The 15,233-nt window shown below is 30.3% G+C and overlaps 2 protein-coding genes across 3 annotated transcripts; both read left to right on the top strand.

Annotated features, from left to right (window-relative positions):
- Nucleotides 1-158: 158 nt before the first annotated feature.
- Nucleotides 159-779, top strand: LOC112033098 (uncharacterized). Its single transcript, XM_024065880.2, has one exon. The coding sequence runs from the start codon at nucleotides 159-161 to the stop codon at nucleotides 777-779; it is 621 nt and encodes a 206-aa protein (XP_023921648.2).
- Nucleotides 780-4,794: 4,015 nt separating this feature from the next.
- Nucleotides 4,795-6,245, top strand: LOC112033096 (methylesterase 10). 2 transcript variants are annotated; one of them, XM_024065877.2, is made up of 4 exons: nucleotides 4,795-5,069; nucleotides 5,172-5,218; nucleotides 5,331-5,444; nucleotides 5,777-6,245. In XM_024065877.2, exons 1-4 carry the CDS (start codon nucleotides 4,853-4,855, stop codon nucleotides 6,065-6,067), a joined length of 669 nt encoding a protein of 222 aa, XP_023921645.1. In that variant the 5' UTR covers nucleotides 4,795-4,852; the 3' UTR covers nucleotides 6,068-6,245. The 2 variants fall into 2 exon arrangements, with proteins under 2 accessions (XP_023921645.1, XP_023921644.1); XM_024065876.2 differs by having other exon boundaries at nucleotides 4,797-5,218.
- Nucleotides 6,246-15,233: the final 8,988 nt, after the last annotated feature.

Raw genomic sequence — 15,233 nt, 5'->3', positions numbered from 1 at the left:
ATGTTTGGGCTGGGAGTTTAGGAAGGCTTCAAAAATCCTGTTCGGAACAAAATGATTTTGTGCAGCTGGTCATAGGCCTTATGGCGAAGCTTTTATCGGAGGAATGGAACTTGTTCTGGGTTATTTGCTAGTAGATATGGCATTAGAGAAACACAGTCATGCATGGAGGTGCGTTTCAGCATCCTTCGAAGTTGGCCCAGCACGCAGTGGATTATTTGAGGGAGTTTGTGGATGCACAAGATCATCTGAGGGTACTTGATCCGATTCATGCTCCAGCGCATCAGACATTGCAGCATCCACCAGGTTCGTTTTTCAAGCTAAATTTTGACGGGGCTTGTTTTGATGGTGGTGCTTCATCGGGTTATGGGGCTGTGATTAGGAATGACAAAGGCGAAGTCATGGCAGCTATAGTTGTGAGGGGAGGTGCTGTGCGAGATAGTGAGGAGGTGGAAGTCATGGCTTGTCGTAAAGCGCTTGAGTTTGCCATTGATGCAGGTTTCACAAAGATTATTCTGGAGGTTAACAATGCTATGGTGCTGAAGATGATTTCTCAAGCTCAACTAGACCTTTCAAGACTTGGCTTAATATACGAAGACATATGGTGTTTGGCTGCAGGGTTCATGTCCTTTTCATCTAATTGTGTTAGGTGCAATACAAATAGTGTTGCTCATGCATTGGCTAGATTTGCTAGATTAATTGATAATGAAATTATTTGGTTGGAGGAGGATCCTCCGCCAATGGCGGATGAGTTGTATTTGGATGCTAGTTTTCTAATTTAATGAAATCGATTGGTTCTGGCTTTAAAAAAAAAGAAAAGTTACATTTGGTGTAACTCTAAGGGTATGTTTGATAGATTATAATATAATAGTTATTCCTACGGTTTTACTATTCTTTAGTTTGGTTATATTTTTATTGCAAGAAATAATAATTCCTTATTATTAGTTATTCTTCAAAATGAGGAATAAATATTTTTCTTTGAAAATGTTGTATTAGCTATTATTTAGTAAGTGCAACAAACAAACTTTACATATACATTTAACAATTATAAAAATAAAAAATTATAAAAAATAACACATCGCTCTTAAATTTAAAAAATAACAAATTTTAAGGAGATATAATTGTATGAGAAGCTATTTCCTAAAATAAATCTTAAACTTTATTCTAATGTTATAACTCATAACCAAACTTATAAATAGGTTTAGTTTTTATATTACAATACATTTTATTTTTAGTAATAAAGATTATAATTCCCGTCATAATATTCAAAGTACTAAACGTAACCTAAGTAATATTACACTACTTAATAACTTGTTATTGAATTCATATTTTGAAAATTCAACCGTTGAATTACACGTACTATATGTTCTTAACATGCATGTCAATTTTAATACCAATTAGATATAATTTACAATTTGATCCATAACCTCATATTTTATGTATTATTTTAAACTATAAAAATTTAAATTTAAACAATTGATTGATAACATGGTTATTGATTTTGAATTATTTTTTTACAATTTTTTAAGTATGAAGAATATACAAAAATAATGTAATCCAATAGTGAATTTATTAAAATTTACATTTAATTAAAAAAATATTGGGTGGTTAAACTTGTTTAAGAACGCTCTTACACGGTTACACAATTGTATAGGGATGTTATGTGCGATGAAGTGTCAATTTTTAAACCCATAACGAAAAATATTTAGATTTTTAATTTTTATTATATCATTGGTGTAACATCAATGAAATTCACATTCATGGCTACCTTAATTGGAGTCTAAATCTTCTATCCCACTTTTCCTGCTCCACTCTATACTCCACCTATAAATACTTACCACCTATTCACCTAATTAATTAAATATTATCATTATTGACTTATTAATCCTACAGTTATTAATTAATAGTATCACGTGGCAAGTATTTATTGGTAGAGTATAGAGTGGAGTAAGAAAAGTGGGACAGAAGATTTGGACTCCCTTAATTAAGTCTAAATCTTTTGTTCCACTTTTCTTGCTCCACTCTATACTCCACTAATAAATACTTGCCACGTGTTCACCTAATTAATTAAATACTACTATTAATTAATAACTGTAGTATTAATAAGTCAATAAATTAATAACTGTAGTAATTTATTAATAAGTCATAACCGTAGTATTAATGACCGTAGTATTAATGACTTATTAATACTACGGTTATTAATTTAATAACCGTAGTATTAATGACTTATTAATACTACAGTTATTAATTAATAGTAGTATTGAATTAATTATGTGAACACATGGCAAATATTTATTGGTGGAGTATAGAGTGGAGCAAGAAAAATGAGACAAAAGATTTAGACTCACATTAATTTGTAAACCATTTGTAGTAACAATTATTCATAACAAAATAGACATCATGTTTAATAATTTTTCCTTCTTAAAAATTGGCTTTGGTGTTTGAAATATCTAGGAAAAATTCAAAACTTAAATGAACCGACCAAATTCTCAGTTTTTTTTTTTTAATTTTTTAATTTTTAATTTTTATTATAAAATTTTAGGAAAGACCAAACTGTTATTGTCCCAAAAAAAAAGTCCAACCTTTGGATTTATAGGTTTCACAAAGATTATTTTGGAGGTTAATAATGCTATGGTGCTGAAGATGATTTCTCAAGCTCAACCAGACCTTTCAAGACTTGGCTTAATATACGAAGACATATGGTGTTTGGCTGCGGGGTTCATGTCCTTTTCATCTAATTGTGTTAGGTGCAATACAAATAGTGTTGCTCATGCATTGGCTAGATTTGCTAGATTAATTGATAATGAAATTATTTGGTTGGAGGAGGATCCTCCGCCAATGGCGGATGAGTTGTAATTGGCTGCTAGTTTTCTAATTTAATGAAATCGATTGGTTCTGGCTTTAAAAAAAAAAAAAAAAGTTATATTTGGTGTAACTCTAAGGGTATGTTTGATAGACTATAATATAATAGTTATTCCTACGATTTTACTATTCTTTAGTTTGGTTATATTTTTATTGCAAGAAATAATAATTCCTTATTATTAGCTATTCTTCAAAATGAGGAATAAATATTTTTCTTTGAAAATGTTGTATTAGCTATTCTTTAGTAAGTACAACAAACAAACTTTACATATACATTTAACAATTATAAAAATAAAAAATTATAAAAAATAACACATCGCTCTTAAATTTAAAAAATAACAAATTTTAAGGAGATATAATTGTATGAGAAGCTATTTCCTAAAATAAATCTTAAACTTTATTCTAATGTTATAACTCATAACCAAACTTATGAATAGGTTTAGTTTTTATATTACAATACATTTTATTTTTAGTAATAAAGATTATAATTCCCGTCATAATATTCAAAGTACTAAACGTAACCTAAGTAATATTACACTACTTAATAACTTGTTATTGAATTCATATTTTGAAAATCCAACCGTTGAATTACACGTACTATATGTTCTTAACATGCATGTCAATTTTAATACCAATTAGATATAATTTACGATTTGATCCATAACCTCATATTTTATGTATTATTTTAAACTATAAAAATTTAAATTTAAACAATTGATTGATAACATGGTTATTGATCTTGAATTATTTTTTAAAAATTTTTTAAGTATGAAGAATATACAAAAATAATGTAATCCAATAGTAAATTTATTAAAATTTACATTTAATTAAAAAAATATTGGGTGGTTAAACTTGTTTAAGAATGCTCTTACGCGGTTACATAATTGTATAGGGATGTTATGTGCGATGAAGTGTCAATTTTTAAACCCATAACTAAAAATATTTAGATTTTTAATTTTTATTATATCATTGGTGTAACATCAATGAAATTCACATTCATGGCTATCTTAATTGAGTCTAAATCTTTTGTTCCACTTTTCTTGCTCCACTCTATACTGCACTAATAAATACTTGCCACGTGTTCACCTAATTAATTAAATACTATTATTAATTAATAAATGTAGTATTAATAAGTCAATAAATTAATAGCTATAGTAATTTATTAATAAGTCATAACCGTAGTATTAATGACCGTAGTATTAATGACTTATTAATACTACGGTTATTAATTTATTGACTTATTAATACTACAGTTATTAATTAATAGTAATATTTAATTAATTAGGTGAACACATGGTAAATATTTATTGGTGGAGTATAGAGTGGAGCAGGAAAAATGAGACAAAAGATTTAGACTCACATTAATTTGTAAACCATTTGTAGTAACAATTATTCATAACAAAATAGACATCATGTTTAATAATTTTTCCTTCTTAAAAATTGGCTGTGGTGTTTGAAATATCTAGGAAAAATTCAAAACTTTTTACTTGGCTGGTTTAAGAGTCAAAAAAAAAAAAAAAAAAAATTTTTATTTTTTATTATAAAATTTTAGGAAAGACTAAACTGTTATTGTCCCAAAAAAAGGTCCAACCTTTGAATTTACCATTGTATGTTTTTTTAGACGTATTATATCCATAATATTTTTACATTATTTTTACAACAAATTATAATTGGTAAGTTGTTATTGATTCTAATTTAAACCTATAGTTTCTTCCCAATATATATATATATAGCTTAAATTTCTTTTTTGTCCATCCATAACAACTAATGATAACTTCTACTTAAAATTTGTTGTGAAATTACTATGGAAATATCGTGTGTCTTTCTCTCTTACTTTTTTTTTTTTTTTTTTTTAATTTATGTATACCATCAAATATTTTTTAGACCTTATATTCTATTATATTTTATTTCCCATATGGCTTCAAATCCATATATATAAACCCAGAAAAAGAGTCAGCCCCAACTAAGAAAAAAAAAACCTAGAAAAACGACAATGGGAGATGATGTGAAGCACTTTGTTTTAGTTCATGGCGTTTGCCATGGGTCTTGGTGTTGGTACAGGCTTATCGCTCTGCTCAAACAAGCTGGTCACCGTGTCACTGCTTTGGACCTTGGTGCTTGTGGGATCAACCCCAAACAGCTAAGTGAGATCACTTCTATTTGGGACTACGTGCACCCGTTGATGGAGTTCATGGCCTCTCTCCCTCAAGGTGAGTCTGTGATTTTGGTTGGTCATAGCTATGCCGGCCTTTGTATCTCTCTAGCCATGGAAAGCTTCCCAGAAAAAGTTTCACTCGGAGTTTTTGTCACAGCCTATATGCCAGACTTCAAATCTCCACCGCTAACTCTCATCCAAGAAGTAAAAAGTTTCTTCCCCAATTCCTAATATTTCATTTGACTGCTTTATAGAACTGCTATTTTGTTTACTCACTTCATTATCTTCTGCTTTGGTGTTGGGTACCACAAATCAGTATTTCAAAAGGACCCCAAAAGAATCCACAATGGATTGCCAATTATCTTTAGATTCGTTATTATTTGGCCCGGATTATATGAGAACCAAGGTGTACGCCCACTGTCAATCAGAGGTAAGCTTTACAAGCAAATTCATACTTTTCTAATACTTAATTTTAGAGTGTTTTTTTTTACTTTCCAAACGAAGTTGTTTTGGTAAACTTTTTTATTTTATTTTTAAATTTTTAAATTTTTATTTTATTTTTTGAGAAACAAGTTGTTTTGGTGAACTTGATTGTGTGAATTGGATGAAAAGATTACATTGAAAACGAATAAAGTTAAAAGGACTAAAATGAAACTTAAATGAAGTACAATTAATGTCAGAGAGAGAGAGAGGGGTATTTGGAATCAGCCAAAATATTGTACTATATTATTCGTACTACTTATATGGTTGACTTGCGTACAGGATTTGGAATTGGCTAAAGTGTTGATAAGGCCAAATGGATTGTTTATGGAAGACTTTTCTAAGGAGGGTATGTTAACAGAAGAGAAGTATGGGTCAATTGATCGGGTTTTTATAGTTTGCGAAGAAGATGAAGTGATGAAAGAGGATTTCCAACGCTTGATAATCGAGGACAGCCCCCCAAAAGAAGTGATTTTAATTAGGGAAGCTGGGCATATGGTGATGCTCTCAAAACCCAGTGAACTTTGCCAATGGTTATTGGAAGTTGCTGGCAGATATCATCGTCTTTCTTAGGCCAACCATTAAAGCTTCACAAAGTAAAAGTAAAGTAAAAATGTTGGGTGAAGTTGGAGTGTTGGACATGCAAATGGTCCTTGACTGATGAGTAGATTTATTCAGCAAAATAAAGAGAAAATATTTGTAATAAAGGTCAAGGAATCTCAATTATGGTAAATTGCTATGTTGTTTAAAAGATTACCTTCTAGCTTTTTCTTTTTTCCGTTTGCTTTTAATCATGGATCATTGAATGCGACCCTTTCTTATTTTTATGAGAAAGATTATAGACATAAAAAAAATTTAAAACCACTTATATGATAGATGGTTAGTGATAAATAAAAAAATTATGATAATAATAAGTCTAAGTAAGACTAGTAAAAGCTGTGACACGATATCTTAAAAAAAAAAATTTAAGTAGTCATAAAAAAAACTTAAATTAAAAAAAATTAATTAAAAAAGAATTTAAATATATAAAATTATAGACATAAGGAAGAAAATTTAAAAAAAAAAACACGTAAATATATAAAATTTTATCATTTTCTTTTACAAGTTTTTATAATTAGGTTGTATACATGTAAAAACTTGGAGATGATTGTGGATTTGCTTGTAATAGTTATAGTTTTAATCAAATTAAGCAGATGGGCGTCGTGGAGCTGGTTTAATGAAAATGTCAAATCATCCAATCTGATTTGAATTCTTCCAAAGCACTCCCTTGTTAGTTTCCACCGACAATCGTAGGACTGTTGAAAAAAATTGTGGTAAATGGCAAACTCTTATTTATTAGGATGGTTCAAATTAAATACAGATTGTTCTTTAGGCCACCGGCGACTCCACTTGGAGCCAAGGGGTTCAAATGAACCCCCTAAATTGAACAAAAACAAATTATTAAAATATTTTTTATTTTATTTTTCCTGTTTTGAAACTTAAAATAAAAATTTGAACATCCTAACCTTAAATCCAACTGAAATAAACTTAAATATAAGCATCTTAACAATATCTTGACCTTTTTAAACACAAAGAAAAATCTTAATAATAATTCAATTTGATCTAAAATATGGGAAAAAAAAATTTAATTAGCCCAACAACAAAAGTAGAATTTGCTAATCTTAAACCTTAGAAAAAACTCATGTAAATCTTAAGAAATTTTAAATAATTCAGTCATTAGTGGATGAATGATTGCTTAACTATTTACTTTAAAACATATGTAACTAGTAGGATTGATAATGAAAATATCACGCAATAATTTCAAAATACGAAAAATTGTAAAAGACAATTGTAAAACTTTATGTATTAAAGATTTTTTTTTTTTGGTGATGTTGATATATTTCATTTATCTTTTGTTTAAAATTTTGTATAATTTATGTTTCTTATTGAACCTCTATAAAATAATCTGGAGCCGCTGCTGCTTTAGACAACTTGGGTATGACAGGAGTGGTGGTCTTATTAGACATCAATTCGAATTTTGGTCGCTGGGTTTGTCTCTATGTGAGAAATTGGCCTTTGACGATGGACTACAGCTTGCAAATTCCATTGCCTTTTGCAATTTGCAATTTGGAAATTGAATTGAATTTGCCTGTAGTAGTAATAGTTTTTAATCAAAACAGACAACATTGACCTCATTTTAGAATCCCATGTTGATGGTTGTGGATTTCTGCTCCATAAGCAGTTTGTATTTATGTGAAAATTTGAATTTATTAGAGAATGAATCATGGACTTCAGCTTGCAAATTCCATAGCGTTTTTTAATTTGGAAATTGAATTTGCTTGTAGTAGTTAATAGTTTTAATCAAAACAGACAACATTCATCCCTTTTTTAGAAATCCCATGTTGATAATTGTGGATTTCTCCTCCAAGAAATTTCTTGTAAGCAAACAAAGCATGCCTTCATAGAAGAAAACAAGAGTGTAGATGCATTGACTAATAAGGATCATGAACAATTTGTTTCGGACTCGATACCCTCCTTTGGAGGTTCAAAGTTTTGTTGATTTGATTTATTTGATTGTGTTAGACTGTTAGTCTCATAACTTTTTTATCAACCCAAAAATAACAAAAAAAAAATTTTCTTTTATTTTTTTTATAAAATCCTCCAAATTGATGTGTTAAGTTGTAGGGATAGCCATGGACTAGGTTTGAGTCGGGTATCCCAAACCCAACCCGAAAATTTTACCTCTGGATATCTGATTAGTACCCATATCCAATTATTAATCGGATTTTTTATCCATGAATATCTATACCCAACCTGAACTTCGTTTTTAAGGGTTTTTTTTTTTTTTTTTCATTGATGGAATTTGAAAATTTGAATTTATTAGAGAATGAATCATGGACTTCAGCTTGCAAATTCCATAGCGTTTTTTAATTTGGAAATTGAATTTGCTTGTAGTAGTTAATAGTTTTAATCAAAACAGACAACATTCATCCCGTTTTTAGAAATCCCATGTTGATAATTGTGGATTTCTCCTCCAAGAAATTTCTTGTAAGCAAACAAAGCATGCCTTCATAGAAGAAAACAAGAGTGTAGATGCATTGACTAATAAGGATCATGAACAATTTGTTTCGGACTCGATACCCTCCTTTGGAGGTTCAAACTTTTGTTGATTTGATTTATCTGATTGTGTAGACTGTTAGTCTCATAAATTTTTTATCAACCCAAAAATAACAAAAAAAAAAAATTCTTTTATTTTTTTTATAAAATCCTCCATATTGATGTGTTAAGCTGTAGGGATAGCCATGGACTAGGATTGAGTCAGGCATCCCAAACCCAACCCGAAAATTTTACTTGTGGATATCTGATTAGTACCCATATCCAATTATTAATCGGATTTTTTATCCATGAATATCTATACCCAACCTGAACTTGGTTTTTAAGGGGTTTTTTTTTTTTTCATTGATGGAATTTTAAATTGACACTTTTTTTTAATGGTAATTTTGACTTTTTCCTTAAACTACTCATAAATAAGTAAATAAACTTTCCATTTTTACATTATTTTTGCTTGATTGTATTACAGGGTCAATTTTACAATAATCCATTAGCAACTCTTGTGTGAGGCAAATATTGTCTAAAAACATTTCCTTGTTTGTTTAAAACATTGACTAACCATTTATTTTACATTGAAATTAGTCATTAATTATATATTTTTAAAATTTAATTCAAATCTTATTTATTACTTGGTATCCAATTACTATCGGTCTATTACTTTTTTGACGAAAGAAGATAAAATATTGTTAATAATTTGTATTGATATGAAAACAGAGCATGAGAAAGAGTACGTTCCTGTGGAAGACCAAACCAACTCAGTGATCATAGGTCCAGGAAAATACAAACACCAACGCTTGTTAGTTTGCAAACTACAACGGCACAAAAGAGTAATGGTCACAACATCAGCTGCTTATGTATAATAAGGCCAGCCACGAGGTGTGGGTAATCTTCCAGTAAGGTAGTCTATTACTTTTTTTTTTTGAGAATCAAGGAAGTCTATTACTTAATGTGTCATAAATACATGTTAATTTATTATTATTTTTTTATATTAAACATTCTAAGCCATAAACAGCAATTCTAATTAATGTGTCAAACAAATTAATTTAAACTTTCTAAATATATACAAATAATCAAATAATTTAAGAAAATGAAAAGACATTATTGACATAATCTTGCAAAATACTTCAATATGCATCTTATAGAGAGTTCAAATCCTCTATCTCTTTCTCTCTGTCTCATTCTATTATCTGCTAATAAAAACATGTCACATGGTTATCTATTAAATTAACTCCTACCATTATGCCTTTCCTAATTTCAATTACCTAAAATAAACAAATGTAAATAAAAACCCAACCCATCCCCAACACTACCAGCGCCGGTGCCATCAACCAAACAACCAAACTATTCCCCCACCTCTATCACCATCCTTCTCTGGCACCAGCCGCCGGCACTATCAACGTTTCCGGTCACGGCAAGCCACCATCACCTGGTCTGCACCATCACCTCACTAATTTGCAAAATCAACACTACCACCGCCTCACTGTTCTTTAAATCCAAATCAATCTCACCATCTCTTTCAAACCCACCAACCATCATCTCACTATTTGAACTACCAATATAACCCACATAGTATTTTCTTCAGCTAGAGACAATACTTGAACAAAGGCCTTCACGTTATTGTGTAACTAAAGGAAAACTGAGCTCAACAGAAAAATTAATTAAAATTGTAGGTCCGTAGCTTTATTGATGAGAAAAAGGGATTTGTGGGTGTTGCGCAAATTGGAGCCTTCACTTGCTCTTGTTGTTTCTGATTTGTGGGTTTGGTTTCTTTGATTTGGACGGTTCTTTCGCACTCGCACTATTGTTGTGTTCTTGGATTTGGATTTTATTTTTGGGTGGTAGTGTGAAGGTGGTAATTGAGGCGCTGGTAGTGTTGGTAGTGGTAGAGATGGGTTGGGTTTTTATTTACTTTTGTTTATTTTAGGTAATTGAAATTAGGAAAGGCATAATGGTAGGAGTTAATTTAATTGTTAGCCATGTGACATATTTTTATTGATGGAGTATAAAATGAGATAGAAAATTTGGACTCGAATAAATAACAATGACACTTTCGAAACAAGTGAAAGTCAAATGAACTTCACCAAAAAAAAAAAAGTCAAATGAATGTTTTAAATTTATAGAAAATTCTTTTAGCCTATGCACTAAAAGATTAGGTTTCACGTTTAAAATTTTTTTAAGCAGTCACTGACCTCTTCTACATCAGTACCTAGTAAAGAGCAATACAGCGCCATCACAACAGGTGTGAGATATATATATATATATATATAAATTTTTTTTTTTGGAGAGAAAACAGATGTGATATTTAATTAGCATCAACAAGTATGAATATGTTTTTAAACAATATGGATCAATTAGTGAGAAGTTAATGACTGTCTGGACTCCAGAATTTTTAGAATTCTTAAATAAATAAATAAATAAATAATGGTTTTATACATGGTTGATCAAAAAAATTATAAATATTTTTTAACTATATATAACATCATAAGTCATAACAAGTGCAGTTTGTTCATTTTTTTTTAATACTAGTTGCTAATCCATGCAATGCACGGAAAGACTATTAAATTTGAAATTTTAAAGGATATATGTATGTATATATATACATGCACACACGTTGTTTGCTACATGTAGCAATTATTCAAAATACTATTCAATCATAAAAAATAGCAATAAAATAAATAACAACATACTATACTATCCAATAGACATTGCAACTTTAAATGAACAATATATAATATTCAATAGACATTGCAACTTTAAATGAACAATATGTAATAAATTGAAAAAAAAATTTATTTTTTATTTTTTTATTAATTTTTTGTATTTGCAGATAGTGGTGCAAATTCTGCATCACAGTTTGTGCATAGTTAGAGGAAAATTGATGCACTTTGATGAAGCCAAAATAAATCCTATCCGAATAATTTTTTTTTTTTTTTTTTTTATGTATATGTGTGGTTTTGAGAGAAGGGGGGGGGGGGGGGGGGTGGTGGTGGTGGGGGCGCTGCTTTGCAAATTGCAGTGCCTTCACTTGTAAGAATTCCACATCAACATGCCTCTTTTTTTAGTCCATCCAAGTGGTTAAGGACCATTCACTTCTTGAGTTCCTTATCTCTTACTCTGGCCCTTCTTTTCCTTTACACCTTATTAACTCACTTCCCCCCCCCCCCCCCCCCCCCCCCCCCCCCCCGCCCTTTTTTTTTTTTTTTTTTTGAGACATATTAACTCACTTTTGAAACTAACCATTGTTGGAATATTTTTATATATAAAGATTAAAATATTATTATTTTTTTATACAAAATAGAAACTCTATGAGACCCTTTTGGATATAACCACTATAAATTTCTTTAAAAAACCTTCTCTCCCTCTCCTCATGTGTGTGTGTTAAAATACTTAGTATTATAAAAAAAAATAGAAACTCTACTCTAATCTAATTTAAATGTATATGTGTGTGAAACTTCCTCCTAAAAACTTAAACTCCGACTCTCACCCCTCACTCCATAAACACTTATATTGTAGAATGACCATCGCATCGAGGGTGCGCAGTGGTGATTACAATATTATTATTAAATGTTGATTTAAGTGTGTTAATAGAAATCAGTTTCTTTCTTGATGTCTTTCCTATTTTGAGTTGGCCAAATTAATGCATATTGATTAAGCAAACCTTTCCAGACGTTGGTGCACCTGATGTAATTCCTTATTAAGTATTTTCTTTTTAAACTCAAAAATGTTTTCTAAATTGCTAATTTAATATGTTTCTTTCTTACAATAGCCAAAGAATCAAAGTAATAAACATGAGACTATATTTCTAACGTGTATATCTCGTTAAATGTATTTTAATTTGGCATGGATTATTTACTTTTAATTTAAATAGTATTCTGTATACGGCCTATTCTACCTATGGAAACCATACATGCTTCAGTACCATCAGGTTGGCTCTTGGCAAGCTATCCTTTAGTTGATAACAAGGTCAAGCTTAGGTCTATGCTGCTGATACTTTGTTACTGTTCTTGTGAACAGACTTGGTTGTAATTTTTAGGAAGCTCTTCGTTTAGAGCTTTCTTTTGTTAATAAAATTCTATTACATATAACAAAAACTGTTCTTCTGAACAAATAAGCTGCATCTTTGTGCAACAAATGTATTTAGAATCATGAGCATGGGGTCAGATAACATTGATCGACTACCCTTAATGCATTATTCTTGCTTTTGTTAAGAGGGTGTTGTTTCTTCTAAATTCTAATAATTTCTATTAGGAAGTTTCTCTCAAGCTCATGATTAGAGCGCTGAGTTTATGTTGTGCTGCCATTGGCCAGTTCATCAGATTCTGCATTTGGAATGGACATGATCAAGAGGATGCTCCAAACTGGGCATCCAACCATGCTCAGCTGATTATCAAAGTTGACAAGCTATACTACTTATTGCTAGTGTGTTCCAGAAGTAAAATGGATTCTTATTTAATATCTCAGCGTGTATATATCAGGTGGGTGCAGAGAGCTGCTGAACCCAGCAACAGTTCGAAAGTAAATCCTAGGTGCATTTTAAGTTGCTTTATCTTTGTAAAAATATTCTTCCTTTATAACCTTCCCTTTATCCCCTTCTCCATTTCCCCTTTGTCTATCCCGGCGGGTGCACATATTGTCCATGTATATAATGAATTAGACCAGTTTGATCAACCAGGACCATATGTCCCTTGGGGGACATCCGATAAAATTGGAACCAGGACCATATAGGTCATTTCATATTATGGGCATGTTACATGTTTGCTTATTAAAAATGCTGATTTTTATTTTTAATAAGCATTAATACTTATTAGAACACACAAAATAATAATATTAGTGTTTTAAACTAATTTATAATATATTATTTAACCTGAGTATAATTACAAAATGACATAACTAATAAAAAAATTGATAAAGTTGCATATGCAATATGGTCTACCAGTGGAACTGGCATCTTTTAAAGGTTGCTTAGCCAAATATTCTCTGTTCCGGAATATATATGAAAACGACCAGGTTGATAATTTCATTGATATTCAACTGATGCAGAGGGCATTCTTTTTATATTCCATAGTGGGACCCAAACCCTTAATTACAGGTTTATGATATTGACACATGCTAAATGTGAAATATATTGTCGGGGAATGTTAACAAGCATTAAGCGGTGCTTGTTACTTTCTCACCGAAAAAAAAAAAAAAAAAAAAGAAGCAAAGCGGTGCTTGTTAAGTGCAAAAAAGACCAAAAAATCTGTCAGAAAAAATCATAAAAATACCAAATAGTATCTACAGAACTGAAAAAAGGAAAATTTTTAAGTAGTCTTGGAGTATAGTGAAATGGTACTTCCTTCTCTCACATTTATGGTAGATCTTATCATGAATTTAATGAGTAGACCCCACCATGAATGTGAGATGATGAAGCACCATTTTTTATGCTCTAGGAGTACTTAAGAGTTACTCAAAAAAATGACCTAAACTGAAAAAAAGACAAATTTTGTCAAAAAAAAGTAAAAAAAAAAAAAAAAATTGTGGTTATACAATAAAGTCAACTTAGGAAGGAGGCACACGTAGTTTCCATATTTTTGTCATGCAATTGTATCTGCTAATGAATATTAGTGTGATGTAATGCTTCGTAGTTTAGCCAATGGCCTCATAGCCAAGTGGCACTCGGGTTCTTTTGTAACCTGTTATTCGGGGTTCTATCCCCCGCACTTATCTAGTAAAAAAAAAAAAAAAAAAGCTTCAAAGTTCAAATTCAAAATATCAATATCGTATGATTGCAATTTAAATATGTATCGATGTATCCGCCAAGTGTGATCGGCATCTTGAATCTATTGGTTATTTTTTTACGATATTGCAAAATTTTCAATGAATAAAAATCTATTTGTAAGAGCGTAAGATCTCCTCCTTTATTATTATTATTATTATTATTATTTATTTAATTGTTTATCTTTTTTTACATACAACAATCATCATCCACTCTTATATATATATTTACATAATTATACACAGATTGATGTTGGTTATTTTAAGGTAAAATTGTGTAAATTTTACACTTTTTTCTATTATATACAAATTAATGTGAATGCTCTAACTAATTGGGCATCTTGTTGAATGAATTAGCTTAATTTGGCCTTCCTTTATAAGAATGGCTGGACATGGCAAGTTAAATGCGATTATGATTAATGTCTTCGGGCTATGATGTATTTGTACTCAGATTTTCATGGAATGCAATAGAATGTCTTTCATCATAAGGAACACGGATGGAAATAAATTGATTTGTTTAGCTTTGCTTCATAGATTGTACTTACCTTAAAATATTCTTTTCCTATCAAGAGCTTTATATTTCAATAGACACCTTAATTACGGTATTTTTGTTGGATATGGTTCATGTTCAACCCCACTACTATTGAATTAAAATAAATAAATAAATAAATAAATCTTTACTTGATGGGCATTGTAAAGTATTTGGTTGAACAGAAATGTCAAATCATCCAATCTATTCTTCCAGGAATAACGCTTATGCCACATAAAATAACACAATTTATACTGTAACTCGCCCATGTGGCGAGTTGTGAATGGTAGAGAGGTGATGATGTTACCTCTCTACCACTCACAACTCGCCACATAAACAAATTGTGGTATAAATTGTATTATTTTA

Source organism: Quercus suber, unplaced genomic scaffold, assembly GCF_002906115.3.
Source record: "Quercus suber isolate HL8 unplaced genomic scaffold, Cork oak 2.0 scaffold_125, whole genome shotgun sequence".
In the NCBI taxonomy this organism is placed as follows: Eukaryota; Viridiplantae; Streptophyta; class Magnoliopsida; order Fagales; family Fagaceae; genus Quercus; species Quercus suber.
Note: the sequence above shows the minus strand (reverse complement) of the source record. Positions and strands in the feature narration are given on the sequence as shown.

Excerpts from the sequence above, each read along its gene's own strand:
- LOC112033096 (XM_024065876.2), top strand. The coding sequence starts at position 4,853 with ATGGGAGATGATGTGAAGCACTTTGTTTTAGTTCATGGCGTTTGCCAT. Across the intron at positions 5,219-5,330 it reads CGCTAACTCTCATCCAAGAA|TATTTCAAAAGGACCCCAAA; the intron begins GTAAAAAGTTTC and ends ACCACAAATCAG. Across the intron at positions 5,445-5,776 it reads ACGCCCACTGTCAATCAGAG|GATTTGGAATTGGCTAAAGT; the intron begins GTAAGCTTTACA and ends ACTTGCGTACAG.
- LOC112033098 (XM_024065880.2), top strand. The coding sequence starts at position 159 with ATGCATGGAGGTGCGTTTCAGCATCCTTCGAAGTTGGCCCAGCACGCA.